The sequence below is a fragment of the Curcuma longa genome, chromosome 1 (genome assembly GCF_044706935.1).
Source record: "Curcuma longa cultivar G26 ecotype Majalengka, Jawa Barat chromosome 1, ITB_CL_G26_1.1, whole genome shotgun sequence".
Lineage (NCBI taxonomy): Eukaryota > Viridiplantae > Streptophyta > Magnoliopsida > Zingiberales > Zingiberaceae > Curcuma > Curcuma longa.
The window spans coordinates 20,149,070-20,165,274 of NC_133861.1; the positions used below are offsets into that span (position 1 = coordinate 20,149,070).

Sequence of the window (16,205 nt, forward strand, 5' to 3'; positions counted from 1 at the left end):
ATCAATCACCATAGCCATAGGTTTAGTGAGTCCATAAGACTGACTAGGATTTATCTATTTTTTTTTTAATATGCATTATTTCAGATAACATTTTATTAGTTGGATCAATCAGTCCTGGGGTCACAAATAGCTAGTTTCAATTGACTAATTTGAACGAAAAATATCACACCTCGAGCTAGACCAGATTAGCCTTCTATCCCCCGTAAATTGGTCAGGTTCGGTTAGACCCTTGTCCATGGGTTTCATCTCTCAATTTGAATCAGTAATAGCTCTGATCAAACGTAGAACTAGTCCTGATATGCTCAATAAGACAAACACAAAACATAACATCACATAAAAGATGACAATCATTCCGAACAAACTAGTAAAAAGTCAGAAGCGTAATAGTTTTTCCAATGTCAGAATCAACCATGTAGTCAATTTTGGCCCTTTATCAAACAGGTTGTTTCCTATGCAAGAAAGAATCATTACAGTACGACTCTTCCCGGATTGGCGCTGGATGAAGAATCGGGTAGTCTCTTGGCGATTAATTCCCTCAGTTCATACTCGCTGGGGAATCTCTGCTCTTGCAGTTTTGAGAAAACCTGCAAGATTAAAAGGTTATGTTTGGATGCAAAAGCACAAGTACAGATGAACCGGAAATGATAGCGGTAATAACTTGAATCAAAGCGACAAACGGGTACATGAATTGGTCCATGAATAACTTGAGGATCTGTGCATAAAGATCATGTTTATTTGGTTAGCTTGAGGTTTCACAATCACCGGGAATGAATTAGAAAGCCAGCAAGTAGTTTCTACTTTGTCCAGGTTCAACTCAAAATTGACTTTTGTGGAGGGCAATTCTATTTTTAAGCTATGCTTTTTAGTTTCACCAAAACAATTAAACTAAAGCTTTTCTGTTTATTAAACACCAAAACAATGCATAAAAGCCTTTTTGGAAACAACTGAGTAAACAAAAAGATCACAAGTCAAAATACAAGTGACAAGAAACAACTTAACAAAATCTGACAGTGTGAAAACTAGGCAAATCCAAGCTCCTGATAACTACAAACATGAGGGAATAACATGCTTCTGGTAATTATGACAAGCGTGCAACTAAGTAAAATGGAAAATAAGACAAATTTAGAATCAATTCTCTGAAAATAAATGTGAATGAGTAACTTCAAAAGTGAATTGATTTCTTATGTAGTGTATATGTATAAAAGTATTAGGTCAAAACAAAATGAATTAACGATTAAAAAATATATGGTGAAGAAAACAAGAAATATATATATATATATAGTATCCAAAATTGACACTATAAAAGTTGCATGTATAACAGAATTCAAAATACATATTAATTTTCTATAGCAACTTCACAATTAAGAATGAGAAGGATATTTCCATGATTGCTAATAATAGAAAAACAAAGTTAGTGAAAGCACTAATGATAAGAAAAGTCAAATGACTAAGTTGAATGGAAGAAAAGAATTGAACAATAGTTAAGTTGAATTGACAAGAAATTTATGCAAATAAAAGTTATATAGTTTGGATATATACTGCGTCTAAAGGAAATTGATAAAGATATTTTTCAGTAAATAGAGAGAGATAATTTCAAATAGAAATACACTTTTGGAGTCTCATAAAAATGAGATATTTTTGTTGGAATTGTTTTTGTGAGATTGTGGATGACCAATCATAACACATAAAAAGTCAAGATGAGATAAGAATGTTGAAATAATGCCATGGATCACTTGGATAAATAAAATAAGAAGTTCTAATTTGTGTGCAATTCAGGTGATTCATAATAAACCTCCAAAAGTGTAAACATAGTTCTTGCTTCTCATGTCTCAAATACTTAAGGAAGATCACTTCACAAAAACTAATGTTGCCTAAAAATTAGCATAACTGAATAAGGCACTTAGATCAAACGCAAAGTTTGGAATTGTCAAAGATAATTCTCTAGATTGCACAGAGTTTGGGATTGTCAAAGACAATTCTCTAGATTGCACAGGTCTAATTTTTACCCACAAAAAGTTGAGCAATATGTCAATAAGATGTAAAATACATAAAATAAAAGATTAATCATAAATTGAGTGAGGTGTCAAATGCACAGATAACAAAGATGCAGTAGCAAGAAAATGGTTCAAGAGAGGCAACTGCACTCTAGAGGACAGTCAGAATAATTTCTTACCAATTCACCATCACAATAAACCTCAAATGCACCAGAACTCTGCAGAGATGATTGCAAGAAATTGCCAAGTAGCCATGTTGATGCCATAGAACCAAATCTATTAGCACGCAAAGTATAGTACCACGGAGGTGGAGCCATGCCGAGTCTAGGGAATATCTGATCACCTGCTGTTATAACTGCAATAACTCCTATTTGAAGAACAGGAACAACTTTACTCAGTAAACGCTTTGGGAATGCCGGTGGGTAATTCGATAATACTACATCAATCCCAGGAAAAACAGATTCCAGCATTTTCTTCATTGTCATTGCAGTGCCCCTAAAAAGAATATTGTATATATCATGAATTTATTGCAAATGGATATTTCAAATTCTGCTGTGGATTAAATGATGATTCAATGATATAATAACTAGCGCAACCTACCATTATATCTTATGCATAAAAGATAGGTTCTCAGTGGAAATCCTTTGATTGAAGATAAGTAACAAGAAGCAATGTTTTCTTACATCTAGAGTGTTATTTTAAGCACAAAAGAAAATTTACCTCCCTCATAAGCAAAGTCAGCAAGGCATTTTCTAATAAAGAGAGAATTTCGAGCACATAAGATATTGTTGTATCCTTTGTGAAAGAAGATAGATAAAAAATAATGTGAAATATTGCTGGTTTGGCTAATAGTTCATATCAACAAATGTAGCCAAAAGCTATGCTTGATTATTACAAAAACCTTTTTGATTGGTATCAAGAACCAATTACTAGTGAAGCTACTATGTCGAGATTGATCCACCGAGGTATTAAAATAATGTATCCAACTCATAAAGACAATACTCTAAACTTACCACCGAGGATATGGCATATATGTCTAGCAACACTCAACATTTCTCACTTGTTGAAACCTATAAACAACAGACACCAACTCTAACTTTCTGATTGATAGTGGTAATAAATGCATCAAACTATTCAGGATAGATATATGGCAAATGAAAAATAAAATAAAATAAAATTCCAGTACTCTACACAGGATACTAGAAAGGATAAGGTTAGTTATTAACATCTAATACTCAATCCAGGACTGAAAGAACACTTTCATTTTAAATCTTTTCTCATCCAGCTATCCTTTTCACAATTGCGCAATCTAAGTCAAAAGCCAAACACTTTATGATACAACCTCCAAGGTTCTAAATTGGAGAAAAAAATTCAACCAATCATACAGAACATAACAAATAGAAGGAAAAGAATCATCACCTGTAAGAGCAGGAAACACAGAACTTTAGGTCAACCCTAGTGCCATAACCAAGACCGCCAATCTGGGGACTCTGCGAGTGTTAAGAAAAAGCACAGGAAAATAAGTCGACGAACGCGACTATTTTGGTTCGACTACGATGGGAAAAGATACCTGCGGACTGGTGGGAAAATCGGGGATCGGGTGATTTGAGTGATGAGGCGAGTGATGGTGGGATCGAGAGGAGGATTTTAGAGGAGGCGGCGGAGGGGGGGTGGTGAAGAGATTGACGACGTCGGAGAAGAAGAGGAGGATGGGAAAACCTAGGAGGAGAAGCTGGAGCCGATCCATCGATTGTGATTCCGCGAGCGAGACGAGGGAGGGAGAATAGAGAAAAAATTTTGGAGGATAAAATGGTAATTTTCAAAGTACGGAAATGTTAAGCAGCGCTCCATGTCAATAAGAATATTAGTAACTAAGCCCCCACGGGCGGGGTCAGCTGGTCAGGGCGTGGATGCTTGCAGCATGAGGTGGGCGGTTCGAGGTCTCATGATTGCATTTGCGATAACATCAATCTGTGCCATGTTTCATTCCTCGGCCACCACGCCCTGGTCAGTTTCGCATTCACCGTGATTTACTCCCCCTCATACTTGTGGGGCTGGGGTGGTCGGGGGGCCGCTAGGTTGGCGGTTCCAACCTTTTGCAGCAAGAATATTAGTAACTATGTTAAATGATTAATGCAGTAGATAAATATGTTATTATTATTCATTTTGAATATATAGATTATTTTGAATATGTTAAGCAGCGCTCCATGCGTGGTTTTCAACAATCTTCAAATAGCCATCCGCCTTTTGTTCAGAAACATTAAACAACACAACAGATCCATATTGAAATTAAAAACCACAATATAGTGGCAATTGCTTTCATTCGAAAAATCAAACTCAAAAACCTGAAATAAGGAGGTAATAAACATCATTAGTAGACACATGCACTAAATATAAACTTTTAATACTTCATGAAAAGACTAAAAACAAAAGAATTGAAGAAGAAAACAAGAATGATATGTTGGCATTAAACAAGATAACTCCACATAAAAATCCGATTATAAAATCATTCACTGAAGCCCATGGAGCTATACAACGATTCCACTCTGCATGACAAAATTTTTTTTACTAATAACCACTCAAACATATGATCCATGTTTGGCACTATATATATATATAATATCTATAAGCAAAACACCAAGACAAATATACATTACTACTAAGAACTAGTTTCAACCATATGACATTAACATGAAATTTTTGTATGTTTTAGAAAGTACTTGAGTAGAGGAATGTCTTTGCAATCATGTGTGAATAAGATTTAATAGCACAAAAGAATGGCAAATGCAAGAAACAACTTTTTTGTTTGGTAGGTGCAAGTGTGCAACAGAATCATGCGTCTTATAAAGACTGTGAGTAGTGATAAATGATATATAATGTAAATATTCCCATGCAGTGCAACTCACTAAGCTTGTCATATGGCAACGACACACTATTATAGCTCACTATTATCATTAATAATATAATAACGGCAAGTTTAGATGTCATTTTTGTTCCTAGATTGTATGAGGTGAGAAAATTTGATAGTAGTAACGTACAGCTTATATATAATTTCAATTGTGAGATGAGATTTGTGATACCCACCCCGAATAGTTAGAACATGGTGGCCTTGTTTGCTGATGTAGGAAGCGCTGTTAGCATTTGAGGGCGACGGAGGAGGAAGAGGGACGACCGCGGCCGGGAGAAGGACGAAAGCACGGCCCATCACTGACCGTCTGGCCCGTTTTATTTGGGCCGGATACAGCCCGGATATGATCCGCCCGCTGGTTCCATGCCGGCGGTGGCTTTTCTCTCTACCTTCCGTCAGCGCAGCGTTAAAAGCCTTCACTGTTGAACATTAAGTTAACATTCCATGCCACTCTGTGTTCCACTATTACCCTCACTTGGTTTGCAACAGTTCGCCATGATCGAATGCCTCTATCTCTTCTGAAGGAGAAAAAGGAGGAAGGTACAATGCAAGCAGTGACTGGGTCCTTGTTAACCAGTCAAAGAACGGAAAAGGTCTGCATGCATGGGCATCTCTATCGCTAGTGGTTCAGGAAGATAACAGATCACGCAGCGGCACCAACACTCGCCAGCCATGCACCACCGTACGTGCTGCGTTCGTTCATTATTTGTCCCGAGCATGCACCAACCGTGCGCGCCCGCGCACACGCACACACAACGGACAGCAACAAGGAACGGCTTCGACGAGATCGGAAAAGGGGGACAACGCATGCAGGCGCATTATTGTGGTGGCGCGTCGAGCAGTACCGTCTCATATTCCACTGTGGTCAAACAAACTTCCCCTGTTCCTGCTGCTGCATGCCACAGTCTGCTCTACACTTGTCGCTGTCGCACTTCGGGTATGGTGTCTTGAGACGCGCCGAATCGAATGGACCAGCAAAAAATAGGATTGAGCTAAAACTTTATAACCTTCCTGTGATATGTGAGCAATCCTGTTCGTGCCATTCTGAATTTGAAATCAGAGTAAAAGCGATGATGACCTAAAATCACTAACGTGCTTGATCTATTGCTCCGTATATGTACAAGCTAAGGGCTGAGAGAGACATAACGAATCGCCATGGACATGCGAGAACACCACCGCCATCATCATCGTTACTGCGTGGTTGTGGGCCCGACGTCACTGCTGCTCTACAATCCACCACCTTCCACGTATGGGACCCACCCCATCACTAACCCTCGCTCTCATCTTCTTTCCTTCTTTCCTTCCTCCCTGATCCCTAGCTACCTCTCTGTCTCCTCGTGATCTGTTTGAAGAACTTGAAATCTTCCTTCTCTCTTGCTTTTTCTGTCTCAGCGTGCACGCCGTTAGAATTCAGATACAGCAGCAGCTATATAGCAGTGTTCTTCTATTTCCTACGTACGTCCTCAACCTAATCATCAGTGTCGATTTCAATTTTCCATTAATTAATCAGATATTGCCGTTTAGTTTCCATCTATATGTATGCAGATCTTCTCACATCTCTCTCTCTCTCTCTCATCTGCAGCTTAATTCAGCTCTTCTTCTAGCTAGTGTGAATGGAAGTTCCTCACAGTCTCCTGGTATTTATCTCTTATTACCATCTTTTGTGATTGGAATCAACAATTTAATTTTCTTAATTAATTAGTTAAAAATTTGTTGAGATCTTGAGTTTGATCTACCTGAAGATGGCTGGTCATTTCAAGATTTATTTTCTAACTCATGGAATTATATAAATCCTTTCTTCTTTCGGGTGCTTGTTCATAGGCTTTTTAGGTTTCTTGTTTCAACTGCAAAGCCTGATCAGTTTTAGGGTTAAGAAGCCTGCTTTTTCACTGAATACTTAGAGTTAGGTTTTCTTGCTTAGACTGCAAAGTTTGATCGTGCTAATTAAGGTCCTTTAGTTTTCTTGCTTCAACAGCAAAGTTTTATTAGTTTCATGGCTAAATGCTTGTTTTTCCTTTGTTTTTTTTTTTCCTTTGCTTATTCTTGGTGCCAAATTATGATTTACCACTCCTCATCCATATCTCATAATCTTAAATTCATATGGTTAATTAGGAAAAGATTACATATAAATATATTAAACAAACCTTTAAAAAGTTATATGGAAATGAAAGACTACAATTATCTTTTCTATCGAAAAAAAAAAACTAAACTTTCTCTATGCTACTCATGTTCAACTTCCAATTTGATCTCTGCAGAAATGTTGTTTCTGTTTTAATCAAGATTAATACCATACACATATATTCATCATGCACCAACAAGAATTAAGAAATTAAAAGAGGTCCATTATCCATGCATGCCTCAAACTGTAGGGCAGCTTTTGCAAAGGCTGACATCCACCATAATATATACATAGTTTCCCTCCCTTCCACTCTCTCTAAATTAAAGCTAGCTCCTAATCCTCATCTTTCCGTACCATTCGCAACTGTATATTGTCTCCCTTCCACTCTCTGAATCAAAGTTTTCTATATTTAGTTTTTGTGTGTGTGTGTGTGTGTGTATGTGTGTTTAGACAATTTGATATGAATGAAAACTCTTACTGTAGCCTATTAATGGGAACCTGCAGTACCAGCAACCGCAAGGAGCTGTGGTGAACCATAGGAACCAGCAGCAAGAGAGGAAGCCAAGGCCTCAGGCTGAACAGGCCCTCAAGTGCCCTCGCTGCGCCTCCACCAACACCAAATTTTGCTACTACAACAACTACAGCCTCTCGCAGCCGCGATACTTCTGCAAGGGTTGCAGGAGGTACTGGACGCAGGGGGGCTCCCTTAGGAATGTCCCCGTCGGAGGTGGCTGTCGGAAGAACAAAAGATCCTCCTCCTCCTCCTTCTCAAAAATCAGCAAGTCATCGTTGTCTTCGTCGTCGTCGTCAGACCTCAACGCCAACGCTAATAAAGCCGCCCACTCCTTCACTGCTCCGCTGCCCTTGAGCATTCCTCCCGTTTGCAATAACCTAGCAATGGCCTTCACTGATAATATCTTTCTTCTAGGGCATGCAACGGCTAATACTGCTACCGCGACAAACCCTAGCTTTCTTGACATCTTGACGAGTGCCGCAGCTTCCTCTTCGACGGGTCAAGCTTTGAGCGGCATTGTTCCAAACAGCAACCTCTACTTTGGAGCAGAGCAGGAGGGGCCATTAATGTCCTTTGAGGGAGGAGTTCACGAGAGAGCGTCGTTGGAGGACAGAGTTAGGGAGCCTAATAGTTCGTGGCAAGGACTCGTGATGAATGGCTCGTTGATGGAAGGAACAAGAATGGATATGCCCTTTCCAGCACTCGGAGATGCTTATTCTTTCTTCTGAATTGAAAAAAAATTACGAGGAAACAAAAGGAAGAAGTTTTTTTGTTTAATTTTTCTTCTTTGATACATGTTTTTAGTCTTGTGTAATGATGATCTTTGTATTAAGGATGATGTTGCGGGGTGTGGAGATTGATTAATATTCTCTGTCAATTATGTAGTAGCACAATTAATTAAGCTTTTGGTGAAGCGAATTCCATAAATGAAATATTGATCATAAATAGGATATTATTATCAGTTATTTGCATTATTATGTAGAACATTACTTCAAATGACTTAATGAAATAAGAATTATAAAATAATATTTGCATGATGATATTAATGTATGTAACAGCATCTTTCTAAAGATGGGCACGATGTGTTGATATAACTTGAAGTGCATTTTTTCAATCAAGTATAATTGCACATGATTAGATAAAATATTCCATGTGACCTCCAATAAGATATATGCATATATATGTTTATAACGTCCTCTGTACGAAATTAAAGTTTAATATATTTATATAAAGTACGTACGTCGTGTTGATTTTGTAGTGATTTGGAAAAGGAAACTAGAGTTGCAATTTCCAAAAAATTCTCCTAATAATCAATAATTTATATGTTATCTTCACGCAAATTAATACTGAGAACTAAATATTAATTAACACAGATATGAGAGGTGATAGCTATTACATGTTTACTGTATTATCATTTCCATTATGGCATATAAGTGGTTTACATATATAATTGAAAAAAAAATCCTATTTGTTCACTAATACTAATTTTAACTAAACTAAATTCACTAAAATCTAAACTATCTTATTTGATAGTTTATGATGCATAAAAGTATTAACATAAATAGTTTTTTTAAAAGAATAAATACTTTTAAATATAATATTTTTAATTCTGAATGAAAATACCTCTTTAAATTATTTTATACACTATGTAACTCGACGGCATATCATATGCTTTTCTAAAATCATTAATGAGGCAGAGGAAGTAGGCAGGCAGTGTCCACGCGCAACAACAAAATCTTAGTGAAGATTTGGAGAATATCTCTTTCTGCCATCCGCATAGAATAAGATATGGAGGTGACAGGGAGTTGAATAATGACCTATAGTAGCAGGCATAATTTAATCAAGAGGTAAAATGCAAATACTTTATTTTTATATATTATCGCATTACTTATCATTTTAAATTAAATAAGATGAATCTCGTGCATCTAATGAGCCAATCAGGCAGACCGTTGAGCAAATAAAGCAAGAGTAACAAAGCACAAGAAAGAACAGAATACAAATTAACTTAGTTAAAGACACTTGGAAAAATTGGACAAATATAAATATAAATTTGTTACGATGTATGTCAGAAATATTTGCATATTACACTGAATACAACAACAAAAAAGCAGGTTTATCAATCTCTTACCAGCAAAATTCAATCTAAAAGACTGAGCCGAAGTGAGAATATGATCCCTAAAAAATGAGTCTATTTATCAAAACCTCTACCAAAATGATTCAGAAAAGAATGCAACTCACAGGATGAAGATGCCACTCGCTATCTAGTCTTTCAATGTTAAGAGGTTACTGTTGGGTTTCGCGACAAAGAATCATGTGCGGGCTGCTGCATGAACTGCACATATGAGTTAACCAACCACCAACATCAGTAAGCAAATGAGACGGCTGTGTGAGAGGGGGAAAACCCCCACTTGATCGTCATTATTAAAGGAATCACTTGTTGCGTTTCTTCACTTCGCTGTAAAGAATAACACCGATTACTGTGACTGTGTAACCAAGCATCCCGGTCACTGTTACTGGATTCTTGAATATTAAAATTGAGACAACCACAGCAACGGCACCCTTGGCATTTCCAAGAACCTGAAATCACCAAAGTCAGGATATTAACCACTATATAATTACAAGGTTAAAAGAATGCATAGCTATACGGAATTTTGCTCTATAGTGGTCCATGTGGCCACATATGCCCCCACATGAGGAGTCCTCCAGTGGCCTGGATATGAAAAATGCAACTATATATTATTTCAATATTCAATGAGCTCACCCAAACCGAGGGAGATTACTAATTGAATCAAATTTAAAAACAGAAATTAACTAGACAGAAAAAGGATGATTAATGAAATTTATCTTAGCTGTAAAGAATCAACAAAATGCTAGCTCAAAATGATATGATAATTGTAATAGAACAATTATTGGACGGTTCAGAAGATCAAGGGGTCAAAGTTAGATCTAGCCTACCATAAGATATAGTTACAAAAGCTTTGAGAGCTAATGAGCATCCAAAATAAAATTCCAAATTCATTACTTTGTTGTAGCAAAAACTAGTGGATCAACTTATTTCAGACGAAGCATATTGTATGCTTTTCTTCATTGGATTTTGGATTGAGCAAGACATGCTTTGCCTATTAGTAAGGTTCAGAAACTTCCCTTTGCATTTTGTTATCTATCATTATCTATTATGTATTAGACGGGCAACCTTTTTCCAATTATCATGCATTATGGATATGATTAATGATTTTTTCAAAAGTGAACCCACATTCATCTGTAAATTTGATCACATATCATTTGCATGCACTCATCGAAACCTTAATAAAAGGAGTTGCAAATCTTGAGGCTAGTTTGCTGCTAGTTAGGCATTTACTAAATTAATGTGTCTGTTAAAGATTGGAAGAAGTTATTTGTTTAATTAACGAATCAAACAGATCAGCAGATTACATCTGCCTAGAACTTTAAAAATACTTCATTTATGCTGGAAATTATTACAAAGCAAGATATCCCAACAAGAAATGCTAACTGCTATCTAAATTAGATAGTTTGGTATTACTATAGAAGTGCCTAATGAAGAACCATTTTGTTTATGCTCATGCATGCCGAAACATGCCCATTGACAGGAACAAAACTGGAGAATAGAGACAAGAATGATCATATCATTGCATAAATCTCGTGCAAACTATCCCAGCTGACATATTTGAACATGCTAATTGGCTTCCAAGTTCTAAGTTCCAACTACCCAAAATATTCTCATAAAATTGACAATGATAAAATGACTCCAACCCTTTAAGATGATAAAGTTAATTTAAACACTAAAAAGCAAACAGTAGTTCAACTGACTTGAAGAAAGCATCATTAGATAATCTTCATTCTCCCATTTTAGTGTCTCACTCAAAGGGTGATCACTAATGCTTCGTTACTTGGGTGCAGTGATAGGAGAGGAAAGGGAGGGATAGAGAAAAGGTCACAAATTTGCACGGTAATCATGGATCACTTATATACATTGCAGTGTTACTTACTTACCTCTCTTCTCTGTTAGTTATCCATTAAAGTAACCTAAATGGCTTGAAACACTAAACTAAAAAGAATAAAATTCTATATGCCATTTTGGTTTAGTTTAACATTTTGAACTTGAAAATGACAAATTTTGTTTAGAGACCACTATGCCTTTTGTATTTCCTAAAACAAATTGTAAACCTTCAATTCCAATCAATTGAACTTGTCCAACTATACTGATTCTCTATGAACATGACATGTCATCTCATGCTATTCTCTCATTTGTATCACCCATTGAAGTACAACTAATTACTTTGGACTGGTAACATCTTTGACTTTATTTTTTTTTAGTAATCCCACATATCCATCTTATCTTTGTTACACTAATTCTTTATATGTGGTGCCTTTTTATCTACACATCACAATGACCCATAAGTATGAGTTGTGTCATATTTTAGGGTGACAAAATTTCATTTTAGCCTAAATGGTGTAATACAAGAGTCTATAAGCTCTTTCTTATCTTGAGCATTTAATCTTTAATCCTATTAATACTGTATTTATTCATATCTCCTCTTGAATAACATATGTAGGACATCTAAAATTATTAGTTCAAAGATTCTTTTATTTATTAATCTTAATTATTCACTCATTTATTTTCTTATTATCAAAGATACATTCCAAAATTTCAGTTTAAATTCTCCATATCTGAAAATCTTTAGTTTCTGAAAGCTTTACAGACAGTCCAAGGTTCAAGTTTATTAGATTTAAGATATCATCAATAGAACAATATCAATTGGAATTTGATATATATATTGATGAATTATCTTGAATATGATTAATCAGGTTATCTAATATCAAAGCAAAAAAAATGCTAAAAAAGAAAGGTCTTGAAGCTGCACATGATACAAACATATTGTTTTAAGAAAATCTTGGTTGTTGTTGTTGTTGTTGTATTTGTTTATGCAAACAATAATTACAAAACCGCTAACTACATTAACATACATATTCTTTATCATATTAATAATCAGATTTCCCTTGTCTAAACCCACTATATAACTGGCTAGGGATTCTACCTAAGTCAAAATCAAATACAAATCATTCTTATCTTCTATATTTCTCAAAATCAAATACAAATAACATTTCTAGTTAATCTTTCATTTCTCCATATTTCTCTTTTAATTGTCATACTAAATAAATAGCATTTCTAGTTAATCTTTGGAACATTAAACTAAATAAAATTTTACATATTGTCATTTTATCTTTTATTCTTTTCTTAATCATTATTACCCAATGTGACTCTTATCCTTCTATTATTATTACATTATCAATCAAATCTATTCTTATATGTCACCTTGATCCTTACAAAATAGTATACAAAACTTTTTCAGTGATTCTTCAAACATATTCTTATTCTAAAAACTTTATTGAATAATTTAGTAGACCAAATTATAGTTTGATGCAAGTGTTGCTTTAGAGTACCAGATCTCTGTCAAGTGTTGTTTGCAGAGCTCTCTTAGTCAACTTATCTGGAAGGTGACTAACCACTCCAAATAAGATCATGTCTTCTTATACTATCGACAAGTGGCCTTGTGATTGGGAAAATGCTATTGGATTTTCATCTAGTCATTATATTTGCTTCTAGTGTGGCCAACTAATTTATGTTCTTCAAATATGCTAGTAAAGATTGGTTCCAACAATATACTTTGTTGCAATTGTAGCCAAAATCAGCAGATTTTTTTTTTTTTAAAAAAAGGAAGTGAAGAGATAAAAATGGAATAACCTTTCAATTACACTTCTGGACAAGAACATCTAGAAAAGAGTAATTTAAAATTAATAACTAAGGCTTCAAATTCTGTAAATCATATACATAATAAGAGAATTCATAACACCAATAGACTAATTTTTGGGAGCCAGGGAATGTCTAAGAATGAATAGAATATAAATTTCTTTTCTATAGTTTAAAAAATCTTTTGAAGTCTATGATAAAATAGAACTAAATGACATCACCATAGAGCCTACCTGGAGAGTCAAAGCGCTCGTATGTTTGGTCACCAAGAAGTTGGTCAAATTCACAAAATAGGCAAGAGAAGAATTCAGCAATAGGTACCATATAATTCTGATATCTTTTCTAGCAAGTGCCAATGTGATGCCAACCACATTCTCCTCCATGATTATAGCAGCAGGGAGTAATAAAACAACTGCTATTGGAGCCATATACAGGAGAAGATTCATTGAATTTAGTTTTTCCCTGATGAGAAAGACAAATGAAAGTATTCAGTACTGTGTTTATGAAAGAAAAAAAAACTGTCATAGTTTACCAGAAAAACAAGAAAATAAATATCCTAGAATAAATTGGAAAAAAAATTAATAATCTTGTCAAAAAGGATATTTGCAAAAGAAACAAGTGGATATACAATTCAAAATAAATAAATATTACCCTTCAGATGACAACAATATCCCTTGCAACACTGATTTAAGTGCTCTTGCAGCAGTTGCACCTATGCACATGAGAAAGCCAAACAAATGGAAACTTGGTTCTCCCTGAAATGTTAAAAAAAAACATAAAACTTATCATTATATCCCAATTCTAGAATCAAATAACCAGTATCGAACATGGTTAATTTCTCATCAAATAAGTTTTGAAAGTAGATGACAATTTGACCTCTGGCAATATCAAGATAAGGCACAATTATCAAAATTAGCACTTTGAAACAAAAAGTTGAGCCCCGTACAAGGCAAAAAAATGTCTTTCAGAAACTCAATTAATACTTATCAGGATAGAATGTTCATTGAGAAGTTAACAGGAGCTAATATGATAATTAAATAATTTATGAAGAATGATATTGCAAGCAAATAAAAAGCATGCTTTGCATTTCTTCCCCAATGATTTCGCCTTCCAGAATAATAATAGAGGCAATATCGAGCAACCAAGACATGACACTCAACGTGATTACAATGGATCTACTAATCCAAGAGGATAAAATTTTGGGGCAAACGTACCCCGCTGGCAATGATGACGCCAGAGACGACCGGAATAAGAGTAATGTAGGTGATCCAGGACTCTCTCTTCACGGTCATAATATACGCGAACACGGCGGTGAAGAAGGGCGTGGTTGCTCCCACCGCCTGATTGAACGACACCGGAAGGTACTTGAGGGACACATTCCCGCTAACAACCGAGCCGCAGAAGACGAGGCTGAGCGCCGCGATCTTCACCAGCTGCAGCCGCGACCGCACGGTCTGCATCGGCGCCACCCTCAGCCAGGCGATAGCGACGTAGCTAAGCAACGAACACGCCGCCATGTGACACATCGTGAGGAAGATGGGGTACCTGAAGCCGTAGTTGCTGAGAAGGTATTTGTTGAGGAGGAGCACCCCGATGTTGGAGGCGTACCACGACGCCACCAGCGTGAAGGTAAAGAACCGGCCGCTAGCCAACGGCGACCAGTTGCCCTTGGCGCTCATCCTCCTCCTTGCCGCCGCCGAGACCGATGCCGCCTCTTGCCGGGGGTCGATTTATGGGAATGGAAGGCGATTGGAAGTACAAGAGGTCGATTAGAAGGGAGAAAGAGTGGAGTTTGGGGATTTGGAGGAACAATGGAGCGGATCCGAATGGAAATGCAGGGATTCTTCGACAGGAAAGAGGGGGAAGAGCTCGAAAGGGGGGAAATGGAAACAAAGGCGGCCCTCCAGTCGATTTCAGAATGGAAATTTATTTTAATTAAAAGTTCTAAATGGAGACATGCTTCGTAGCATGTTTTGCAAAATATTATTTTTTTTAAATAGTAAAAAAATTGTATCTTTTTATTTGAAAATTTCATTACACTCTTCAGGAGTTTATTTTTCAAATGAGTATTTTATTTTACCTTTCGCAGAATCTTTACTATTGTATTTTTTGCATTCGTAGTTAAAAAAGTATACTTGGGCTCTCACGTTTATAATTAAAAATAAAACATCATTGTAAGCATTACAAATATGACTTAGGGTTATGACTTATGAATCAGCTTAAATAGTAAATAGAATCACAGAATTTATTTATCAAAAAATTTCTTCTTGAAATCATCAAATGTGATGGGTCATCAAGCCTAAAGCTTCGTACTTGGGGCAATGGTATTACGGTAGGACATTCCAGTTATCACCTAGGTACCTACGATTCTATCCTCAGCTACGACGTATTTGTAGAAAATTTTTTTCCAAATGGAGAACACAATCAAAGGATGTTGGGCGTCTGAGCTGACCACTGCGTGTACTTCCCGATTTACCCTAGTGGCCGATGGAAAACTTCCGTGGGACCAACCCAGTCACCCCAAAGATAATCAATGGGACTAACTAAAATTTATCATTTTTTGTTTGTGTGAAGAAGCTTTGTCCCCCAACAATGATGCAACAATATGGTATTCAATGAACTACTCAAGGTTCCACGATTTAAATCCCAACTATCATGTATTGTAAAATATTTTCGTCCATAGGATGAAAATTTTAAAACATTGACAACTGAACAAGAAATCACACGTACTTTTGAATTTATCTACTATATGAGATCAGATAATCCATCTTCAAAATTAATCAGAATACAAGAGCTGGAGATTAATTAGAGGGCTTTGAAAAGTACGCAGTTAAAATTAAGGTATTATTTGTAGGAAGATACAAGGAGGATCAATCACCTTTGGAACAATCACGGCGAGT

General features: G+C 36.1%; 3 protein-coding genes across 6 annotated transcripts; 1 reads left to right on the plus strand and 2 right to left on the minus strand.

Annotated features, from left to right (window-relative positions):
- Positions 1 to 313: 313 nt before the first annotated feature.
- LOC141839945 (selT-like protein) lies at positions 314 to 3,783 on the minus strand. Its single transcript, XM_074727812.1, has 4 exons — positions 3,565 to 3,783; positions 3,414 to 3,484; positions 2,174 to 2,489; positions 314 to 584 (listed from the first exon to the last, which is right to left on the minus strand). Exons 1-4 carry the CDS (start codon positions 3,739 to 3,741, stop codon positions 468 to 470), a joined length of 681 nt encoding a protein of 226 aa, XP_074583913.1. The 5' UTR covers positions 3,742 to 3,783; the 3' UTR covers positions 314 to 467.
- A 2,437-nt stretch (positions 3,784 to 6,220) lies between these two features.
- On the plus strand, positions 6,221 to 8,420 carry LOC141845058 (uncharacterized). 4 transcript variants are annotated; one of them, XM_074733092.1, is made up of 3 exons: positions 6,221 to 6,357; positions 6,482 to 6,539; positions 7,505 to 8,420. In XM_074733092.1, exons 2-3 carry the CDS (start codon positions 6,516 to 6,518, stop codon positions 8,261 to 8,263), a joined length of 783 nt encoding a protein of 260 aa, XP_074589193.1. In that variant the 5' UTR covers positions 6,221 to 6,357; positions 6,482 to 6,515; the 3' UTR covers positions 8,264 to 8,420. The 4 variants fall into 4 exon arrangements, with proteins under 4 accessions (XP_074589193.1, XP_074589209.1, XP_074589184.1 ...); XM_074733108.1 differs by having other exon boundaries at positions 7,526 to 8,420; XM_074733083.1 differs by having other exon boundaries at positions 6,485 to 6,539.
- Positions 8,421 to 9,631: 1,211 nt separating this feature from the next.
- Positions 9,632 to 15,014, minus strand: LOC141838871 (putative sugar phosphate/phosphate translocator At3g11320). The gene is made up of 4 exons (XM_074726478.1): positions 14,520 to 15,014; positions 13,957 to 14,060; positions 13,539 to 13,767; positions 9,632 to 10,112 (listed from the first exon to the last, which is right to left on the minus strand). The coding sequence occupies exons 1-4, from the start codon at positions 14,982 to 14,984 to the stop codon at positions 9,966 to 9,968; spliced, it is 945 nt and encodes a 314-aa protein (XP_074582579.1). The 5' UTR covers positions 14,985 to 15,014; the 3' UTR covers positions 9,632 to 9,965.
- Positions 15,015 to 16,205: the final 1,191 nt, after the last annotated feature.